At 46.2% G+C, this 21670-nt stretch overlaps 3 protein-coding genes across 4 annotated transcripts; 2 read left to right on the forward strand and 1 right to left on the reverse strand.

The window, feature by feature from the left end:
- On the forward strand, window positions 853–3994 carry LOC110429710 (probable dolichyl pyrophosphate Man9GlcNAc2 alpha-1,3-glucosyltransferase). Of its 2 annotated transcripts, none has more exons than XM_021446091.1 (6): window positions 853–1474; window positions 1561–1756; window positions 1877–1984; window positions 2732–2893; window positions 3095–3281; window positions 3430–3994. In XM_021446091.1, the coding sequence occupies exons 1-6, from the start codon at window positions 1074–1076 to the stop codon at window positions 3867–3869; spliced, it is 1494 nt and encodes a 497-aa protein (XP_021301766.1). In that variant the 5' UTR covers window positions 853–1073; the 3' UTR covers window positions 3870–3994. The 2 variants fall into 2 exon arrangements, with proteins under 2 accessions (XP_021301766.1, XP_021301761.1); XM_021446086.1 differs by having other exon boundaries at window positions 855–1474; window positions 3095–3347.
- On the reverse strand, window positions 4498–9864 carry LOC8084556 (probable leucine-rich repeat receptor-like protein kinase At5g49770). Its single transcript, XM_002467879.2, has 17 exons — window positions 9282–9864; window positions 8913–9039; window positions 8739–8810; window positions 8557–8631; window positions 8396–8467; window positions 8125–8286; window positions 7936–8010; window positions 7783–7854; window positions 7599–7670; window positions 7433–7501; window positions 7258–7332; window positions 7099–7170; window positions 6892–7026; window positions 6315–6796; window positions 6083–6235; window positions 5385–5977; window positions 4498–5284 (listed from the first exon to the last, which is right to left on the reverse strand). Exons 1-17 carry the CDS (start codon window positions 9409–9411, stop codon window positions 4772–4774), a joined length of 2949 nt encoding a protein of 982 aa, XP_002467924.2. The 5' UTR covers window positions 9412–9864; the 3' UTR covers window positions 4498–4771.
- Window positions 16210–20961, forward strand: LOC8084557 (endoglucanase 9). The gene is made up of 6 exons (XM_002465279.2): window positions 16210–16930; window positions 17439–17746; window positions 17843–18304; window positions 19879–20014; window positions 20096–20268; window positions 20343–20961. The coding sequence occupies exons 1-6, from the start codon at window positions 16546–16548 to the stop codon at window positions 20739–20741; spliced, it is 1863 nt and encodes a 620-aa protein (XP_002465324.1). The 5' UTR covers window positions 16210–16545; the 3' UTR covers window positions 20742–20961.

Genomic DNA, 21670 nt, shown 5'->3' on the forward strand with positions numbered 1-21670 from the left:
CTCCAGCCAACCAATTAGGCAACCAATCCAAAGGTGAGAGATCAATCCACCCGCTAGGCTAGTTGGATCACGACGGGAAGCAATCAATCAGTCGAATAGGTTGAGCACTCGTGGTACTTGTTGAAGCAATCCCCCAGGACAGTAGGCACGAGCATGAACGAGAAGTCCAGCGTGCAAGGATGTAGCTGGAGTAAGCAACTGGAGTTGCAGATGTGCCAGTAAATGTTCCCAGCGGCGTGGACACATCGGGCCTTGAACAAACACGGGTCGAAGTCCACGACGACCCCATCGGCCCTCGGCAACGCGTGCCAGGCGCAGTTGCCTTTACGGATGAACGTGACCCAAGCACGTGGGCGGTCGCCGTCAATGGTGAGGCAGACGATGTCGAAGGTGAGCCTGGTAGGGTGCGCGCGCGCGAACGGTGACGCCGATGACGCACCTGTCGCGGCGCCAGCGATCGTCAGGTAGCCCGTCGTCGTGCGGTGGCGAGAGGAGCAGGACGCGGCGGCGCGACGCCAGGTCGACGACGAGTATGGCGATCTCGCGCGTGATTTGCCGACACTGCCCGACTGGAACAGGTAAGCACCCAGTTGAGCACCCATGGCGGCGGCGCTGCGATGCCCACCATGCCCCTAAACCACTCCACCAGGTTCACCTCGCCGACGCTCTGAACCACTACCGACCGGAGGTGGAAGACACAGTTGACAGGTGGGCCTCACTTGACAGTGCAGGAGTTGCAGGATCCAACTGTCGGAGAGGTAGAGAGAGGAGAAAGACATGGGCAACAAAAACATTTCTCGTGTCCGTGGCATGTCACATAGATAAATGTGGTAAAAATGAAAAACATGTAATTTAATACTAAAAATATAAGTGCCATTGGTAAATATGTAAATTCGCCTAGCTGGTCTTCAACCTCTGACCCTTTCGCCCCCTGCTGAACGCTTGTGTCTCGGGAGGTTGCCGACCGGCGGTAGGGTAGGGGCGATACTCATCGGAGAGGAGACCGCCCAACCTCGCCCTATAGGTGGCTCCGCCTCTGCTGCCAATCCCCGAGATCCACAGAGACGCTGCCGATGGCGAAGCCGAGGAAACCCCGCACCTTGGCTCCAGATCCGTCCGTCGCCGCCGCTCGGCTTCCGTGGCACCCACCGGCACCGCCGGTCCCCACTGCCGTTCTGATCTCGCTGGCCGCGCTCCTCGTCCGCGTGCTGGTCTCCGTGGGCCCCTACTCCGGTCAGGGTGCGGCGCCCAAGTTCGGCGACTACGAGGCGCAGCGGCACTGGATGGAGCTCACCCTCCACCTCACGCCCTCCGACTGGTACCGCAACACCTCCGACAATGACCTTGCCTACTGGGGTCTGGACTACCCGCCCCTCTCCGCCTACCAGAGCCTCCTCCACGGCCGCATCATCAATGCCTCACTCCCCGAGGCCGTCGCGCTCCGCTCCTCCCGTGGCTACGAATCTATGGAATCGTACGCGCCCGCTCCAGTAGATTTTTTCTGCTCGTTGAGTGTAACATCGTGTGTTGTTAAGACTTGCTGTTGATTTGGTCCGCTAGGAAGTTGCTGATGCGGTGGACGGTGCTGTCGTCGGATCTGTTGGTGTTCTTCCCTGCTGCTTTGTGGTTCGTGTGGGCTTACATGAAAGTTGGAATCGGTATTAGTGGGGAGGAGAGAAGGGAGGGGTGGATGTGGCTGCTAGCCATGGTCCTGATCAGTCCTTGCTTGGTATTGATCGACCATGGCCATTTTCAGGTGAGTTTTACTGCACTAACTAATAATGTGTGTGATTTAGGTGGAGGCAAGTGCGCAGACCAGCAGAGTGCTTTGCGTTTCATTTTGTTTGTAGGCTAACAACTACGTGTTGTATTACAGTATAACTGCATTAGCCTTGGACTTACGCTTGGAGCAACTGCTGGTGTGCTGTCGAGGAATGAGCTTGTTGCTGCAGCTCTCTTCACTCTTGCAATCAATCACAAACAGGTTTGCCTCGTGTCTATAAAGTTATGTTCATTCGGTCATTCATAAGCTTTGTTACCACGGACAAACATCCTGGACAATGATATGCTTTAGTAAGCCCACGTCTTTCCAATTACACAATCTTGTGAAACAGTAGTTCTTGTGGTGGATACTTATTTAGATCAGGAGGTTGTCAGTGTGAATACAAACCAGACCCTATGATCCAACTGAAAATCACATCAACAACCAACAAAATTGTTAATTTTATTCTTTACCTTTATGCTTGAGTCCTAGTAAACAGTGATTGGCAACAGACTGTTAAGATTTGATGCTGGACTGTGAACTATCTTGTTTATTATTTTTTTACGTTTCATCCTGAAATATTAGTTAATACAATATGCTATCATAAGGCATGCATATGTATTGGTGCAGTATTAGTTCTCAACTTTTGATTGATACATCATACTTACTGGATTGCCAGCTCACTCAAATTGGCAATAGCCACTGAGTGGGAAGTGGTCATCATTATTCACTACATCTTGCCAATTATTTTGAGGAGATCATGGGAAAGCCACAATGAGACACATGCATGGTTGCACACATACCCAATCTATACATGAACTTTAGTCTATTATAATGTTTACGACCCTTCCAAGTGACTAATCTAGGGCACTTTATGCCCATTAATACAAAGAATTTGTTGGATATAGTTTCATGTTCTAATATCCCATGACTTCCCTATATATCTTACAACTTTATGATGTGCTGCAGATGAGCCTGTACTTTGCACCAGCTTTTTTTAGCCATCTTCTGGGGAAGTGCCTCAAACGAAAACATCCTATTGTCGAAGTAACAAAACTTGCTTTCGTGGTCTTGGGAACTTTTGCTCTTGTCTGGTGGCCATTTTTGCATTCTTATGAGGCTGCCCTACAGGTAATGATCAATTGTGCCTCCTATTACTTTATGCTCAAGGAAACCATTTTATATTGCTGAATTACATCAATAGAGCCAGTAGAGTTTCGTTTTCAACTATCTGGTGCTATTCCTCATCATGAAACTTGTTATATATTTTTTGTATAGACTTACTACACTGCTTCTCAGTTGGTACTGAACTTGTGAACTCTGTAATATCAGGTGATCTCTCGATTAGCTCCATTTGAGAGAGGCATATATGAGGATTATGTTGCAAATTTCTGGTGTAGTACTTCAGTTATTATCAAGTGGAAGAAATTGTTTGCGATAAAGCCTCTGAAACTTATGAGTCTCTCTGCTACCATACTGGCTTTCTTGCCTTCATTCGTTCAGCAAGTCAAGTCTCCAAGTAATCTTGGCTTCCTTTATTCTCTGATGAACAGCTCTTTCTCTTTCTATTTATTCTCGTACCAAGGTATGCTTTACTATGGCTTGTTCTTTTTTTTGGTGCTCTAAGTATATTAATTTTGTTTTTCTCCTTTGTTTTCTATGTGCAGTTCATGAGAAATCAATTTTGCTTCCTCTTTTACCTGCTAGTCTTTTAGCACTGGAAGAACCTCGGATGTATGGATGGTTTGTGTACTTTGCCCTTTTCTCAATGTACCCTCTTATCTGCCGTGATCAACTTCTTCTACAGTATATAGCTGTTCTTGGCCTATTCTTTCTTATACACTATTCACCTGGTGGAAGCTATGGAAAGAGATCAAACATGTCATGCAGGGCAAAATTAGTTCTTAGCTTGCCATTTTTATGCTCACTTCTACTTCACATTACCTACCTGCAAATAGAGCCTCCCAATAGGTATCCCTTCCTCTTTGATGCACTGATAATGTTCGTCTGTTTTTCACAATTTGTCATCTTAGCTCTGTACACCAATTATAAGCAATGGATGTTGGACACACATTCTAGATCAATAGGTGTGAAGAAGGATCTGTGATTGAAAAATTTGACTGCTAATTTTACGGAGAAGGTCACTGCACCTTTGTAACCTTGTGTGTAGTCCCTTTTAACATTGTTTATTGAATGAAATGTGCACACGGTGCAAATTCAGACATTTCTATACATTCAGAACTGGAAACTAGAATTTAGGCGATGTAGACTCAACACTAGCTTTTGTGTCACAACATATTAGGATTTGTGTCTTACTGTCATCTTTCGAAGTGTTTTTGTGCCCTTGAATCTGCCAATGCTGTTGTCCTGTTTGGTGTTGGGTGAATGTGTGGAAATTGTAACTTCTGCTGATCTCTCCCAATTTGAGGCAACTTTCTCAAAGCCTGTTTGCTTCCCGTGTTCTCTGAACTCTCCCTTTTGGATAGAGCTGTTTAATTTGCCCTAGGGGGGAAGGTGTTCAATTCAGACAGCGAGTTGCGCTGTTCGATTTGGGCGGAAAGGAATTCAAATTGAGTTAAGGACTCATTGATCGGTTCGTAGCTCGATTTTCAGGCGGCACGTGACCAAACTGGCAATCGTTGTAGGTGTCTGTAGTATTGAAAGCAGTGAGAGTGAAGCTACTAGCCAAGCCACACAAGAGATCAAACTTTCTCGAAGCTTGGCGAGGCCAGCTGTTGCCCAAGGACCAAACACGCCTGTTTCCATCTTTGTTCTATGATAGTAGTATTCCTCTAGTCCGTAAACAACAGCTAGCAGCACTTTAGAGGCAGATGGGTTTGCTCTTGATGTGTCTCTCCTAGTAACCATACAGAATCACTAGTCTCCCACAAATATTAAGCAAAATACAATAACAAAAAAGGTTGTCGGTATCTCTACATTTCGTCGAGCCACTTGCTGGGGAAGAAGGAAAAGGCCGAACGAAGAAGATAGTCTCAATCCAGAAATCAGCTACTTCGGTTCGACCTTGGATTGGAAAGAATATCCTCCGCTGTAGTCGAACGAGTCAGTGCTCACGTCCTTGTCCTTCTTGGGGAGAGGATCATTGTACGGGTGGCGAGGAGCCCCCTTGGTGACGTCGAATTCGGTCGCGGACGTCGAGGCAGACGTGGAGGCGCTGCTGAGCCCCTCGCTCTGCAGCATCATCTCGATCTCCTTGACGACCTCGCTCATGGACGGCCGTGCCGTGGCCACCTCGTCGACGCACCTGAGGGCCAGCTGAACGAACTTGCCGAACGCCGCGAGATGGTTGGTGTTCATGATCCTTGCGTCCACCATGTCCTTGAGCCCGCAGAACTCGGCGTCGTCGGCGTCGAACACCTGCTTTGCCTCGCGGACGATGTACTTGCCCTTCTCGATCGGCTGCTTCGCGACGATGAGCTCCAGCATGACCACGCCGAAGCTGTAGACGTCGCTCTTCTCGGTCAGTTGCTGAGACATGTAGTACTCAGGGTCCAGATAGCCCTGCAGGTGGATGAAACGATCAATGCAAAGTCAGGTCAACGAAGGAGTCGGTCGTTGGCGGTAGCGGATGACGACAAGGATGCAGTGACAGCCTGCGTACCAGTGTTCCTTTCACTTGTGTGCTGACGTGGCCCCTCTCGCTGTCGGACACTAGCTTGGAGAGGCCGAAGTCGGCGACCTTGGCCGTGAGGTGCTCGTCCATGAGGATGTTGCTGGACTTGACGTCGCGGTGGATGATGGGCGGGTCGGCGAGCTCGTGGAGGTAGGCCAGCCCGCGCGCCGCGCCGAGCGCCACCCGGAGCCGCTTCTTCCAGTCGAGATGCAGCCCGCTCTTACCGGCGAGGCTGTCGCGCAGCGTGCCGCCGGACATGAACTCGTAGACGAGCATCTGCTCCCCCTGCTCGAAGCAGAACCCGAGGAGGCCGACGAGGTTCTTGTGGTGCACGCGCGAGAGCAGCTCGATCTCCGTCTTGAACTCGTGCCCGCCCTGCATGGACCCCTGCTGCGCCCTCTTGATGGCGATGAACTGCCCCGTCGGCAGCATGCCCCTGTAAACCTTGCCGTACCCTCCGTAGCCCAGCTCGTTTGCCTCGGCGAAGTTGTTGGTGCTCCGCTTGAGCTCCTCGTACGAGAACCACCTCGCCCCTTTCAGCCGCGGCGCGCCGCCACGGTCTTCGCTGCGAGCCCACGACGCTGCATGCCGCAGTTGACAGTTTGACACCAGCCAGCCCTCAGTCTCAGACTCTCAGTGTGAGGCATTCTATTGTCAGACGAACTGGAACATGACACAAAACATACCAAAAGGGCCGCCAAGCTCCTCCTTCGCCTTCTGCGCCCGCCGCCTCTGAATGAACGCGTAGGCCGCCGCTCCGGCGAGCGCAACGAACAGGATGCCGCAGCCCACTGCTATGCCGATGATCACGCCCTTGCTCTTCGACGATGGCTCGCTTTCTGCAACCGTAGAAAATCGAATCCGGTCAACTGTTCTGCAACCATCGGTAAATCACACTTCATTCTTGATCTTGTGTACCTGGGAATGGGTAGGGCGAGGCGATGAAGTAGTAGGGGCCGAACTCCTTGGGCGGCTTGAACGTCTGGTTGCTGAGGTCGAAGCCGATGCGCATGACCTCGGAGCGGTTGAAGTAGGCGCCGCTGCTGCCGGCGGCGGGGAAGAGCCTGACCTGCACCTGCATGTAGGCGTCGCTGTTGAAGAAAGGGTCCTGCAGGTAGACGGAGCCCGGGGTGAGGGCCAGCTTGGTCCACAGCATGCTCTCCAGCGCCTGGAACGCCGTGTCGTTGGTCACGTCGTGGAAGAAGGGCGCGCGGAAGTACATGACGCCCTGGTACGGGTACGCGCACAGGCAGCTCTGCGGGCTCAGGCTCTGCCCCGCCGGGCACGACCCCGAGTAGCACTTCACCAGGCTCGTCGAGTAGGGCGCAGACAGCGGCCGCTGCGTCACGTTGCAGTAGGCCGTGTTGGGCAGCCGCTCGCACACCGGGTTCCCGGCCAGCCTGCGGAATCCACAAGGGATCAGACCATGGAGATGTCATCGTCACAGAAACCAGAATCCAGAAGCAGGACTGCAGGAGCGGGTCCGTGCACTCACGCAAGGGTGCCATTGTAGCTGGAGGTCACCGTCAGGGAGGAGAACTCGTTGTCCTTGAAGCTCACCAGGCTCAGCTCGCTGCTGATGCTCGTGCCCATGTTCAGGGTGCCGTTGAACGCATTGCCGTCGAGGATCCTGCAAAAGGTCACCAGTTCGTCACGTCATTTGATCATTTCACCGAGGGGTGGTGAGTGAGCTCTTTCTTACACTTGATTCAACTGCGAGCTGCTGAAAAGCTTTGGCGGCACGGTGCCGTAGAGCCTCCCGGACTGTATGATCCTTTGATGAACATACAGACATCATGTCAGTTTTGTTCAACATATATGTGAATATGATGAATATGCAAGGTGTGAGGAAGAAACTTACAGAGCTGAGAGCTGTGGCAGCCTCCAAAACCACGCTGGGCATGGTGAAGGATCAAATGTGTTGTTGCTCAGGTCGCTGAGGTGTAATTAGACCAGAATAATTTCAGATTAACCTTATGCAGTGGTGGGTTTAAATAACATACTTATAGATCTTCATAATGCTCATTATTACTTACACGTAATTGAGAAGATCCATCCCAGTTAGATCTGGTAATGTTCCGGTGAGCTGGTTGTTGGCTAAGTTGCTGAAAAACATACGCATGCTGTGTTTAGTATGACCGTATCTTCTCGTACACAAAAATGCACTGCTACTAAGTGCTGTGCGAGTCTTGAACAACTTACAGCTCATTTACTTTCGTGAGGTTTTTCAGATTTAAAGGAACTTCGCCAGAAAGGGAATTTCTGTCCAGCCGTCTGCTCAAACAACATGCAGAGAAGGGGAATGTTCGTCAATTTCATATCAATTTGGTACTAATGAAAAATTATGTATATGATGCACGATTTCTTCTAACAATATGAAACTTACACAACTTCAAGTGTACTAACAAACCCAAGAGAGTCTGGGATATTCCCGGTGAATTTGTTTCCATCAAAGAGCCTGCGTCAAGTATCTTAGGGTGTCAGTGAACTTCGCGGAATTGCAAAATTAGTCTTGAAACAAGGGGGTTCATGAGCTCACAAATGGATCAAGGTCATCTCTGGGCTGAAGAGAGCGTCAGGGATCGGACCAGACAACTGATTCTTGTTGAAGTGGCTGCAGAGAAACATTCAGAAGAACAAATAAACCAGAGCACTTTGGTTAGCCATTCATTCGTTTCAGGTCAGTGACTGATATAGGAACAGCAGTCAACAAAATCATTGGACCTACAAGTGTTTGGTTTTGATAAGCTTGTCTAGACCCATTCCACCGCTTGTCGAAACCGGCAGGGGACCGCTCAACTGATTGTCGGCTATATCAAACCAGTAGAGGCTCGAGAGATTTCCCAGCGAAGCTGGTATTTTTCCAGAGAACTGATTTGAATTCAGTGCCCTGGAAGAGAATGATGACAAAAAAAAAAACTTTATCCAAAAACAGCGAACTTCAGAAGCACAAAAAGGCCGAACAGCTGACCGATACACCTAGAACGAGAAACTCTTACATGTAGGACAACTTTGGCAGACTTCCTAGCTCATCAGGGATGGTGCCATGGAAACTGCAACCGGCCAGAATCCTGCAGAAACAAGCAGTTTCTGTTAACATCTCAAGACAAGCCAGGAGAAACAAAGAAGGAGAAGAACACAGGACGCATCAAGAACTCACAAGGTGGTGAGCTGCTTCAGGTTTCCGATGGTCGGACTGAGCACGCCGCTGAGGTCCTTGTTGAATGACAGGTCCCTGCATACCATACGCACGATTAGCCAATGGTTCACCGTGGCAAACTGCAATAACAGAAAGGCTAATTAATTAAAGTAGTTATTTGCTGGCTGAGTGATTCCACATACAGGGATTGCAGGTTACTGAGCTGGCCTATGTCAGCAGCTAGAGTTCCTTTGATGCCCATGGTGGAAAGTTTTCTGAAAGAGTTGCGCATGCATGGAAGTCATCAAGTAGGCTCATCAGTATAGCAGAATGAGTGTGCAATGGAGTTTTTTTGTCAGAGTTGTGCGGACACCTACATGGAGATCACTTTGTCGCTGCCGCATGTCACTCCTTCCCATGGCGAGTCTCCGCAGGGATCGTCGGACTGTCCCCAGGACGGCGGCGCGTTCTGCCACTGATCCATCAACGCCCGGAGCACAGAAGCTGCAACAAAGCTCCTCAGTTCATTTGATTTCCCTACTTGAGGTAAATCTTTTACTTTTTACTAAGAGAACTATTAGCATCACAGTTCCCTGATTATCGACAGAGAAAGAAGCCAGAGCTCGAAGCTTGAAGCTCAGACTTGTTAAACACAGTCATGAACAACCTCGCTGCGCTTCACACTTCACAAGAGAGAAGAGAACAGTACGTGACTGAAAGCAAGCGAGTGAATGCGTGGTACTCACTGTCCTGGCTGTCGGTCATGGCAAGGCACTCTCGGGCGCACGCCGAGAGCAGGACGGCCACGGCAAGAAGGAAGAACCCCATCGTCGCCGTCCTCCCGCTGCCGCTGCACCCAGCTGCTGGTGGCTCCATGCGCGCGAAACAACCCCTGGCGAGCTCGCGGCCCGAGGTGCGGTTTTAGGTCGCCCAGCAGACACTGCCACTCATCAGCAAAAACAAAAAGCTCTGCTCGGGGGGCGCAGCGGAGAGCAGCAACCACCTGCACCACAACGACCGAACTCCATGATGCGCCTCATGATGGGGTGTGCACCCAACGGAACCAAATTCGCAAGCCCGTAGGGGGGGACGGGGAGGTGGCGTCGACTTGACTTGAAAGCGAAGCCAAGCTCCGATGGAATGGAGCACTAGCTAGCTCGCTGGCTAGTCCAAGCACGCACGCCCAGCCGGCCAGCGCGCGGCGGCCGGACCGAACTGGGTCGTGTCGTGTCGTGTCGTCCCCTCTCGCTGTCTGGACAAGGAAGAAAGGGCAGTCATCAGCACGCGGCAGCATATAACCCTTGTTCTACGGCAAGTCCTGAACACTGAGCATGCTCGTGCTGCGCTAGTGTTTGTTCGTGTGATGCTGCCTGGAAAGTTTGTTTCCGTGGGGATTAAAGGCGAGGATGGGGAAGATTAGCGATGATGACGGGTGCGATCCAAGGGACGTAAAGTGGAGAGGCAATTAGGTGTGGGGATTAAATAAACACTATTGCCCATCATTTGGCGTGCCTCTGTAGAATCTCAATCTTTTGCTTCGGGAAAATGTACCGACACAAAGGATTTCAGAAGCGAAAGGCGGTTGTTCATGGTGACCCTAGCTAGAGCATTAAGGTCTTTGAGCATGTAGGAAAATCCATACGTGTTTTAGAAGCAAGGAAGGATAGTGACAAAGGCTGGCTGAAATTACTGTAGCGTGACTTATCATGCATGGCGCCGGGCGCGCAAGAGACTTTGGCTGAACCGGAACGCGCCGATCGAGAGATTGGTCCGGCGACAGGGAGCCACGATTTGCGAAGATAGCCACCGGCCGTTGGAACGTGACTCGCTGACGTTGGACTGATAGTCCTCGTGCCGACAGTGAAGTCAATTTGATGCTGCCGGAATGGAGTAAAACGAAAAGTAGATGCATGGACCTGGTAAAGGTTTTCTCTGATTTTTCTCGGATGGAGAAGAGTTGCCTGCCTTATCAGTGCCTGGTCTCGACTCTGCTGTTTCTGATCTACACAAATCACTGTGGCATACACGCATGGCGCATCTACACACTGCTATTTTGTTCAATTTTTTTTTCGAGACTGCAGCCTGGATTACTTTTGTTTTGTTCGTAATTTACAAGTATTGTTCTGAACTCGTGTGTTCTACTCGATTTGAGAACTGTAGAGCTAAACAAGTAAACATAGAGGTCCTCTGTGCTACCACTGCTTTTTCATGCTTTTTAAGGCCATGATGGGGATTTGTGATGATTGAAGCCTGTAAAATTACGGTGGCAGGATAGTTGTCCGAAGAGTGACTTCGTGGCACCTAATATCCTGCTTAGTTTCTACTCAAAAACTTTTCATCTTATCACATCGAATGTTTAGACATATATACGGAGCATTAAATATAGATTAAAAAATAATTATTTGCATAGTTTGTATATATTTTGCGAGATAATCTTTTAAGTCTAATTAGTTACAAATGTGCCACAGTACCTTTTTTTTACGAACTAAACAAGGCCTAGCACCCTTTTTCAGGTAAATGTTTAGGCCATTTGGGAAATGCACAAGTTTAGCTACTTTGTGCCATTTTCTGAAAAAAAGGTGACATACTTTGTGCTGAGTTTTTTTTAAAAGAAGAGTGTAACGATCCACTTAATTGCCGGTTCAGTCTGAGACTGAGTGTTGCCTACCATAAGCTTTCTTTATTTTTTAAAAAACACACCCCATTTAATTAATAGCTTAATTTGAGTGTATATGTACTCCCTCTGTCCCAAAATATCTGTCATTATCACTTTCCAAGAAGTCAAGCTTTTTTTTAACTTTGATCAGTTATATACTAAAGAATATTAATAATACATACATAATTAGTATCATTAGATAGATCATAGAATATACTTTCATAATAAATTTGTTTGGAGATATAAATATTGCACGTATTTTCTACAAACTTAGGACATGTTTTATTAGAGACAATTGAGTTATATAACACAACTCGAAGCGCAGGTTACAAATCAACAAGACAGCGGTAGACAACCTAGAACAAACAACAAGAAAAATCAGAGGCAGTAGTCCCTCAGCTACAATAACCAAGTAAACTGCCAAGCCTGCGAAAATAGAAGATGCCGACGCAACGGTGGGTTAAAGCAATCAAAACCATGGTGATAAAGCATCCATTCAAGGAAGGCGACATGATCATCCACAAATATTAATGGCAAACCATCTGCTGGAGCTGAAACCCATATAACCACGGCAGAAAAACATCCACCAAAGTTACCTATGGTATGGTGCGGGTATATCATTTAACCTATTTGTAATTCTAATATATATGAGATTTCATCTACAGTGTGGATATTAGTATGGAGATATATATAAAATTTTAAATGTGAGGAAAATTTTCACGGTAGATAGATATTTATTTCTCCCGGATCTTATCTGAACTGCCGTAATCCCTATACAAGACTACAGAAGAAACAATCACCATCAAAAGGTAGCACAGCAAGTCTCGTGCCTTTGATGACATGATGCCGGTGTTGAAAACAACGTTAGAGCATAGCCTTTTCTTGTCGTTCCAGAAGGGAGAAGGAAGCACATAAGCAAGTTGGGCATGGGTTACATGTAAAGAACCTCGACATAAGGAGTAGAAACACACTGTTTTTGGGACCTTAGCATTTGTCGTTTTGGGTTCCACATCATATTGCTTTCCTTAATTTCCATCATTCCTGCCGTGTTGGAAGTTTCGTTTTTATTTGCTCAGCTGGACAGCTGAAAAGAAAATGTTGTCTAGAACAAGGCATACTCCTTCCATTCCAAATTATATTTATTTTAATTTTTTTAGAATCAAATCATCTTTTTTTTTTGAAAAGGAAGAATCAAATCATCTCAAACTTGACCAAAGTTATATAGAAAATTATAAAAAAATATGACATAATTAAACAAAGGTAGTCAAATCATCCATGGGGAATGATAGATCCAAACTAGTGGGATTCTCTATCTACTTGGATAAAAATCATGTATATTTTACAACAGAGATAGTTGCTTGTATCAGCAAGAGAAATTTGCTCGAAAAAACAGTGCAGCAATTCACTAGTCACTTGTGAGCATGCGGAGGGCTATATCATCGCTAGCTGAGCGGGCCCTGCCGTAATATTCATTGCTCCATGGACCATGGTCCTTGTGGACGTGGTCGACGGGCTTATCATAAAACTAGGTCAGGCTTGATCTTCATCGGAGGCCAGCAGAATTTTAATGCCGATTGCGATGGATATCTAAGGGACCAAGTTCCATGAGGTCTTTGTCTAAACAATAGATGCCAGTACTAACTTTTTTTAATTTTCACTGCAGTCACATTAGATGAAATGTTGAGGTATGAATTAGTCATTTTTTTCTAGCTAATAGCTTAAGTTTATTGGTTAGGCTTTGTTCGACTGGCTAAAAAAGTCTAATGCTGATGCTGATTTGTTGTTAGAGAAAAACGATGTTTTATAGCTGAAAAGTAGTGTTGATAAGTTCAAGTGATCAGGGCTGGCCGAGGCATGTATGGTACCAGATTTCGAATCCTAACCAACACAATTAATTAAAAAAAATAATTGCAGCCGACTTGTATTTACACGTTTTGAGCCCTGAGGTAGCTATATATGGTCGGGGCGCGCACACACACACACAACTCAATAGAAAAAAATATAAGTCAGGTGGTTCAAGCAAGGCAAAAGAAGAATGCAATTCTTATTTTTGTTCTAAGTTTGATCAAGTCTACAAAAAATGATAACACTAATAATACTAAATTAGTAGTATCATTAGATTAATTATAGGTTATATTTTTATAGTATATCTATTTAGAACAATAAATGTAATAACGTTTTTTTATAAACTAAGTCAAATAAATTTTTTTACTTCTAAACTCATAACTGTGTCCTTCTTGGACGGAGGTATACCTCTGTTGCGTGGGCCGTGGCTAGTTGGTGTCAGACAGTATCTTCCATCCAGTTTCGTCGGAACAACAACTCAATTTTGTCAGTTAAAAATTTATCATTTCTCAAAAAAAAAAGTTAAAAATTTGTCAAATATATATAATTGGGGATATAGCGACTCCGTCTAGAATCGTTCGATAAATGTATTTTCAACAGGTCGTCTATTTTACCGCCTAATCAACTTTATTGGTTGTAGATTTGTTAATTATTTTTTGCTCTGACTTGTGAAGAGCTGCCGGTAGACCTGTAACTATAAGAGGGGTTGTCGATGAGGAAACCAATTGTTGCTGTGATCCCTTTACTTATCCATCGAAGTTTCCACTTTCCAGGGTTCCAGGTCATAATTCCGTTTTTTTCTCAAAAAAAAAATCAAAGAAATGCCAACGTCTCGTCAAGGCTATCTTCGTGGGCCTTTTGCAGCCTGAAATGCACGAGCAGATTGGACCGGCTAGATTGAACCTTGGGCTCTTGCCATGTCATCGCTTGGTTCATATCCATAGCAGCCCATCAATTTTGAAGCCCACTGGGAACGGGCTCTTCCAGTTTCAGATTCATGATCTGGCCGTGGATTGTTTGTCCTTTTTACTGTGACAGGTAGACTTGTCAACTATTGGCGCCGATGAGGATGACCATGGCGCCCATGATGACGAGCTGGAGAAAACGGGGAAGAGGAAGACATTGCAGACAAGACAAGGCAGGCCACCGTGAAGCGGATGGAGGCGGTAGACGATAGTAGTATAGAGGCGAGCGGCGAGCGGCGAGGGACGAGACGCAACAAAGGGGTATTTAACTGGCATGTTAAAGTTTAATTGATACTGTACTATTTTTGTCTTATTTAATAATTAGTGTTTAATTATAAGCTAATTAGATTAAAAAGATTTATCTCATAAATTATCTCTAACTGTATTTTTAGTTTCATAAATAATTTATATGTAGTAATTATTTGATATGACAAGAATTAAATTTTAGACCTTGTATTGATGTTGTCAGATTTACTTTAATCTATGTGTGTTGGTGTGGATTGTGGTGAAATTTAGTTCAAATTCTACTATAATCTATCTCAACACATATAGATTGATGTAAATACGACTATACAAGCAAACCAAAAAGGCCCTAGCGGTTGACATAAATGCTGGCGGGCCGCGGCGTCCGCCAAACCTTCGACTCGAATCCCTCACGGCATCACGTGAAGAGCGGTACACCAGGCGTGTTTAGTTTCAAAAATTTTTGCAAAATAGGAATAATATTATTTTCGTTTGTATTTGACAAATATTATTCAATTATGGATTAACTGGACTTAAAAGATTCGTCTCGTCAATTCCGACTAAACTGTGTAATTAGTTTTTATTTTCATCTATATTTAATAATTTATGCATGCGTCTAAAGATTTAATGTGATAGAGAATTTAAAAAATTTTGCAAATTTTTTTAACCAAACAAGGCCTAGTAGGCAGCAGCAATAGCCAAAGCCCTCGCTCGGCGCGCCATTACGGCTCGGGGCCCGTGTGCACGCGCTCGGTGAAACCCGTGTCGTGGCCCGCGTGACGCCGCCGCGGTTCCCGCCTGTCACACGCTTTTTGCTTCTCTTGCCGGCCGCCGCAACGCTGCCTGTCTCCAGCTGTCCGCGCGCAGCCCTTCACGCAAGGCTGCCGCCTGCCGGGACCGGGCGTACTACTGCCATATCGTCCCGAGTCCGAGACCCCCAATGCTCACCCAAAGCCGAATGCCACGACGCCCACTGCCACTGGACGGCGACAGCCACGCACGGAGGATCGAGAGGGAGCAGCGCGTCGTTGTGTTCGAAAGAGCTACGGAAAGCTACCACGAACAAAGCAAAGCCGGCCGGGTTTCGCTAGCTTGGGCGAGAGGGTTTCGAAAATTTGCCAGATTGGCGTTGCACGCACGCACACCAATTGATGAGTGGGTAGAAACTAGAAAGTAGAAACGGCAAAGTGCCCGCTTTCGGCAAAGCCTACCTTGCCTTGGCAGAGAATCGTCTCGTTGGCATCGTCGCTCTGCCTCGGGGGGAAATAAAGTGTAGTACTACAGTATTTCCTCCGCAAATCCTTGGACAACCAGGCTCATCCATCTACCATAGCTAGCTAAACGGTCTGATTCCTCGTTAAAGGTACTAGTGTAAGATAATGGCTGCTGCGTTCGGTGTCTTTACCTAACCAAATCTAGGCGCTTCCAGATTATGCGTTGATGAGAGGAAGCAATGGCCACTTGGCCAGGCTCTGGATGCCGTAGGTGGTGCCAAGCATGGCTCACCGAACCCACTCAACATGCGTGATTGTACAGAACCAGTGCAACCGTTTGGGAGTTGGGACTGCCGGGGTAGTAGTACAGGTGTACAACACAACCTGAGAAAAAGAAAATAATTTGTTGAAGCAGGAAGCCAACGACTGACATTCTCAGACACTCATTTATTAACATTCTAGAGGGATCAGTTTTATACGTAAACAATTAAACAAATAGTACTGCTGTTTATACAGTTAAAAACTCCGGCAAGGCAAACACACCTGTTATTACAGAGATAAAACAAAGACCCGGCGCCAAACAGGTGAGCACAAAACACGCGTGAATCGTCCCGGACGAGGAAGACCGGGCGTCTCACGGCAGCAAGAAAACAAAAGGTTATCCCGTAAGCAAAGGCTAGCATCCATCGCCATCCCCACACCCAACACCACACTACTAGTTTCAAAAAAAAAAAAAAAACACCACACTACTCCAAAATCTCTCCGTTAACAAACAAGCCGGCAGCCAAGTACAGCAGACATGCGTCCCCATCCGTGATTCTCCGTCTCACCACTAGAACGTACTCAACCCTCCTCCCCACCGCCACAGTTCCGGCCGCCTCTCTCCCAGCAAATCCCACTTCCCCCAGCCCACAGCTCCAGCTCGCTTCTGGTCTCTCCCTCTTACCCTCCCCCGCGCCGCCCGGACGCCGTCTCGCGAGGAGGCATCGACCGGCGCGCGCGGTGGCATTTAGGAGGAGGGAAGCCAGGAAGGGGAGGTTGTAGCTGGTTGACAGGGTTTTTTAGCTAGGCGGCGGGGAGGGGCGAGATGAGCATGTACGGGAGGGACCCGTGGGGCGGGCCGCTGGAGATATGCCACCCGGACTCGGCCACGGACGACGACCGCAGCCGGAACCTGGACATCGACCGGGGCGCGATGTCGCGGACGCTCGACGAGACGCAGCAGAGCTGGCTGCTGGCGGGGCCCGGGGACCAGGCCCGCAAGAAGAAGAAGTACGTCGACATCGGCTGCCTCGTCGTCAGCCGCAAGCTCTTCGTCTGGACGCTCGGGGTGCTCCTCGCCGCTGCCGTCTTCGCGGGGGTCGTCGCCGGGATCGCCAAGGCCATCCCCAGGCGCCACCGCCCGCCGCCGCCACCCGACGACTACACCGTCGCGCTGCACAAGGCGCTCATGTTCTTCAATGCCCAGAGATGTGAGTAGTAAACTCTGTTTCTTTTGGGGTTTTGCCATTGCGTGGGTGGAGTGTTGGAAAGATGGAAAAAAAAAAGATTGGTAAAAAAAATTGTTTTTTTTAATGTGTCCGTGACGGCGGCGCTGTGTTAGAAATAGTGGGCTCAAGGCGTCTTAACTGATTCGAGAAATCTGTCTTGCTTTGACAAATTTGTGTGCCAAAGATTGATTTCTAAGACATTTTTCCTTGATAGAATAGGGAATATCAGTTTCTGTGCTGTTTCTTCTAGTTTGTGGATGGGAAAGTTTCAACATTTTTGGGATCGATCTCTTCTAGTGAGTTGCAACGCCGGTTCAAAAGACGGGATTTAAGACGTTTTTAGCTAGGTATATGATCCATTGGATACCTGCAATGGCAGATACCACGCCAAGCGCCTCCAAGTTAGATGGCTAAGTTGCATTTTGAACAAGTGATTTCCGAATATAAAGGTCACATTTCGTTGATACCTTCGCTTTCCAATTTGCTGCAGCTGGGAAGCTTCCGAAGCACAACAATATACCATGGCGAGGTAACTCTTGCATGAAGGACGGACTTTCTGACCCTGCAGTCAGGCGAAGCCTGGTCGGCGGGTATTATGATGCTGGCGGCGCTGTCAAGTTCAATTTCCCAGCTGCCTTCTCAATGACCCTCCTCAGCTGGAGTGTTATTGAGTACAGTGCTAAGTACGATGCTGTTGGGGAACTTGGCCATGTCCGTGACATTATCAAGTGGGGGTCAGACTACTTCTTGAAGACCTTTAATTCCACAGCCGATAGCATTGATCGTGTCATTGCACAGGTATAAATTTTCATCTGAAGTAGGGATGTATTTGGAGTTGTGTTCTTGCCTGTTACCACCAGGCCATTGCTAATCTGAATTATGGGGAGGGTGCAGGTGGGAAGTGCTGCAATGTCACCTGGTTCGACGCAGCCCAATGATCAATATTGTTGGATGAGACCAGAGGACATCGACTACCCACGGCCAGTGGTTGAGTGCCACGCTTGTTCAGATCTTGCTGCTGAAATGGCTGCAGCATTAGCTGCAGCATCTATTGTATTCAAGGACAATAAGGCTTACTCACAGAAGCTTGTACATGGTGCTACCACTCTCTTCCAGTTTGCAAGGGAGCGGCGTGGGAGGTATAGTGCAGGTGGCTCAGATGCTACAAAGTTCTACAATTCAACCAGTTACTGGGATGAGTTTGTGTGGGGTAGTTCATGGATGTACCTTGCAACTGGCAATTCATCATACTTGACTCTAGCCACACACCCTAAACTTGCAAAGCATGCTGGCGCTTTCTGGGGTGGACCAGATTATGGTGTGTTCAGCTGGGATAATAAGCTCACTGGTGCACAGGTAAATGTTTTAATCTTAATTGCCAATTAAGCGTTAGAGACATTCCCTACGTTTGGTCTGTTGGCATTTATTTGGTTGATGTTTGATAGCTGGTACTTGCCTGCTGGCATTTACTTGGTTGATGGCTGATACATGGTGCTTGTCTAGTACTCTCTCCGGTCCAGTTTATAAGTCACAGTTTGACATCATGCGATCTCTCAAGTTACACTTTGACCATTCATTTACTTTCTATTATGTTTATGCTTATGAACTTATGATTGCTAGATAGTATTTTTTTTACAAACATAACTGTATCAAGTTTGTATTATAATAGTTAAAAGTTGTTGGCCACTATTGGTTTTGGTTGCAAAATTTGAATTTTAACATGCGTGCGCGCCTTATAAACTGGACCGGGGGAGTACTATATTTCATTATTATATACGCCTATAGATACCCTATCTATCAAATCATTGTTGTTATATAAGTATTACATCTACGTGCTCAGCTGCGGTAGGAATTTAGTGTCAAGTCAACTCCCTGTCATATTTAAGGTACTAACTACTGTTAAACTATAAGCATGTTTCCAACTATAGATCATGGGGCTCATGGTTTGTTTGATATTTTAAGCGTGATGTGGCCATGTGGGCACATTTTCAATGCTGTCCAGTCTTGTTCCATATGCCTTGTTTAGTTCCAAAAAAATTTGCAAAATTTTTTAGATTCCCTGTCAAATCGAATATTGTGGCACATGGATGGAGCATTAAATATAGATAAAAGAAATAACTAATTATACAGTTTAACTGTAATTTGCGAGACGAATGTTTTGAGCCTAGTTAGTCTATAATTGGACAATATTTGTTAAATACAAACGAAAGTGCTACAATGTCCATTTTGCCAAATTTTTTGGAACTAAACAAGTATGGGAATGTATCAGGCCTTGTTTTTAGTTCCACCCGAAATCCAAAAACTTTTCAAGATTCCCCATTACATCGAATCTTGCGGCACATGCATGGAGCATTAAATATAGATAAAAATAACTAATTGCAAAGTTTACCTGTAATTTGCGAGACAGAATCTTTTGAGCCTAGCTAGTCCATGGTTGGACAATAATTGATAAATACAAACGAAAGTGCTACAATAGACAAATCTAAAAAGTTTCTGGATCTAAACAAGGCGTCAACCTTAAAATATAACTGCTAGGAAACTCCTTCAGCATGAAATTGTTTTCACTCTTAAAATATAATCAAACTATGAGCCCCATATTCTCCAGTCTTGTTCAGCATGAAACCTTTATTTCGGACAATTCGATTAAGCAGCCTGAAAAACTCCATTTTATGCCTACTAGCTATCTTCTGCAGTCAAGGCAAATGCTTTGAACTTTGATACCATCTTTAACACCTTAATGTTTCATAGTTCACTCAAAGTCCCAACCCCATTGTGGTATGGACCTACATGTGTAGCACCCTTTTGGTTTTTGTCTCCTTAATGTTATCTGGACCGGTCATTAACACCCTTTTGGTTTACTGTTGAATGATTAATAGCTTGTGATATATTTGTCTTACAGTACTTATTCTTTTATTTATCTTACATTTCAGGTTCTTCTAAGCCGGTTGAGGCTTTTCTTGAGTCCTGGATATCCATATGAAGAGATGTTGAGGGCATTCCACAACCAAACTAGCATTATCATGTGTTCCTACCTTCCAATCTTTAAATCTTTCAACAGAACAAGAGGTGATTTAGGCATCCTCTCGGTGTATTATACTATTACTGCTGCTTTATTAGAACAGTTTACTAAATTTTCTTCCACTACAGGTGGTTTGATTCAGTTAAATCACGGGAAGCCACAACCCCTTCAGTATGTGGTCAATGCTGCATTCCTTGCTTCTGTGTTCAGTGATTATCTTGAGGCTGCGGATACTCCTGGGTGGTACTGTGGCCCCCATTTCTACTCTATTGAGGTTCTTCGCAGTTTTGCAAGGACTCAGGTAGGCTGCCAGCATTTTAATACCAGTGTTCCAGCAGTGTTTAACTTCCGATACTAACTAGCTACTTCCATCAGATTGAATACATCTTAGGAAAGAATCCTTTGAAGATGAGCTATGTGGTTGGGTTTGGAAACCATTACCCCAAGCATGTTCACCACCGGGGCGCCTCAATCCCTAAGAATGGTGTTCACTATGGTTGCAAAGGAGGGTGGAAGTGGAGGGACACCAAGAAGCCAAACCCTAATATCATAGTAGGGGCCATGGTTGCTGGCCCTGATCGCCATGACAGGTTCAAAGATGCCCGCAAGAATTATAACTACACTGAAGCAACACTGGTAGGCAATGCTGGTCTAGTCGCAGCATTGGTAGCTTTGTCTGGTGAAGGCCACGGGGTGGACAAGAATGCTATGTTCTCTGCAGTACCGCCCATGTTCCCTTCCCCTCCGCCGCCACCGGCCCCATGGAAACCATAATGGCTGTGGGTATCAGATTCTTTTGTATACTGCGTATTTAGATTAGTGTTGCTCTCGCCTTACTAGTACCATCACTATCGTGGAGTTCTGACAAGATGTAGCCTCGATCTTTTCTTGTTTCTTTCATTGTTGTATATTTGCCGTACAATGTAAGGACTAATTCATTGTGTATGAATCTCGGTTCTAATTAAGTATCAGATTCCCTGAGGATTTGTGGTAACTAAGCCCATTTTCTGTGTTTCTGTGAATAAGTGCGCCCTCTTCGCTTTAACTTATCAGCACTATGTTTTAGTTATGAAATACTACTTAATAGTGTTTTTCTTTTACAACAAATTAGTATCGGCAGCAACCTTATTTTGAGAGCAAACGTGGAGTCCGAAAATTTCAGCTGCACTGTATTGACTGTATATAGGAATGTTTGGTTGCAGGTCCAATTTTGTCAGCATTTTGTCTTAGGTGGTTATGCCTGGGTTAGGTTAATTGCCAGTGATGGTACCGTACGTCATAATTCACTGATGGTATCGTACGTCCAGGATGGATCCCTGATAATTGAACGAAGGGCACTTGGATCGGTTTTACTGGATGATGGCTGGGCTCAGTTTCCTCAATATATGCTAGCCTTTATCTTTCTGTGCAATGAGGTACAAGAGTAAAAGGTTTCTCTAAAATCAGTTTGTTTGGCTGATAAGTCATGATAAAAAATACTGATTTGTTAAGCGAACAAAAAATCTCTAAAGGGTTTGGTACTCGCATCTGACATGCAGTGGTAATGTCGACTTTTATTGTATTATATGGATTGCATACCACCGTTGCATGTATGTGTGGCATTGCACATTGACATCAAGCTGTAGAACTCTGCAGCGTTTTCTGTGAAACATGTGATTTTCGACATCGTTTTCCCCTCAGTTATCGCGTAGTACTATATGATT

This window comes from Sorghum bicolor, chromosome 1, assembly GCF_000003195.3.
Source record: "Sorghum bicolor cultivar BTx623 chromosome 1, Sorghum_bicolor_NCBIv3, whole genome shotgun sequence".
Classification (NCBI taxonomy): Eukaryota; Viridiplantae; Streptophyta; class Magnoliopsida; order Poales; family Poaceae; genus Sorghum; species Sorghum bicolor.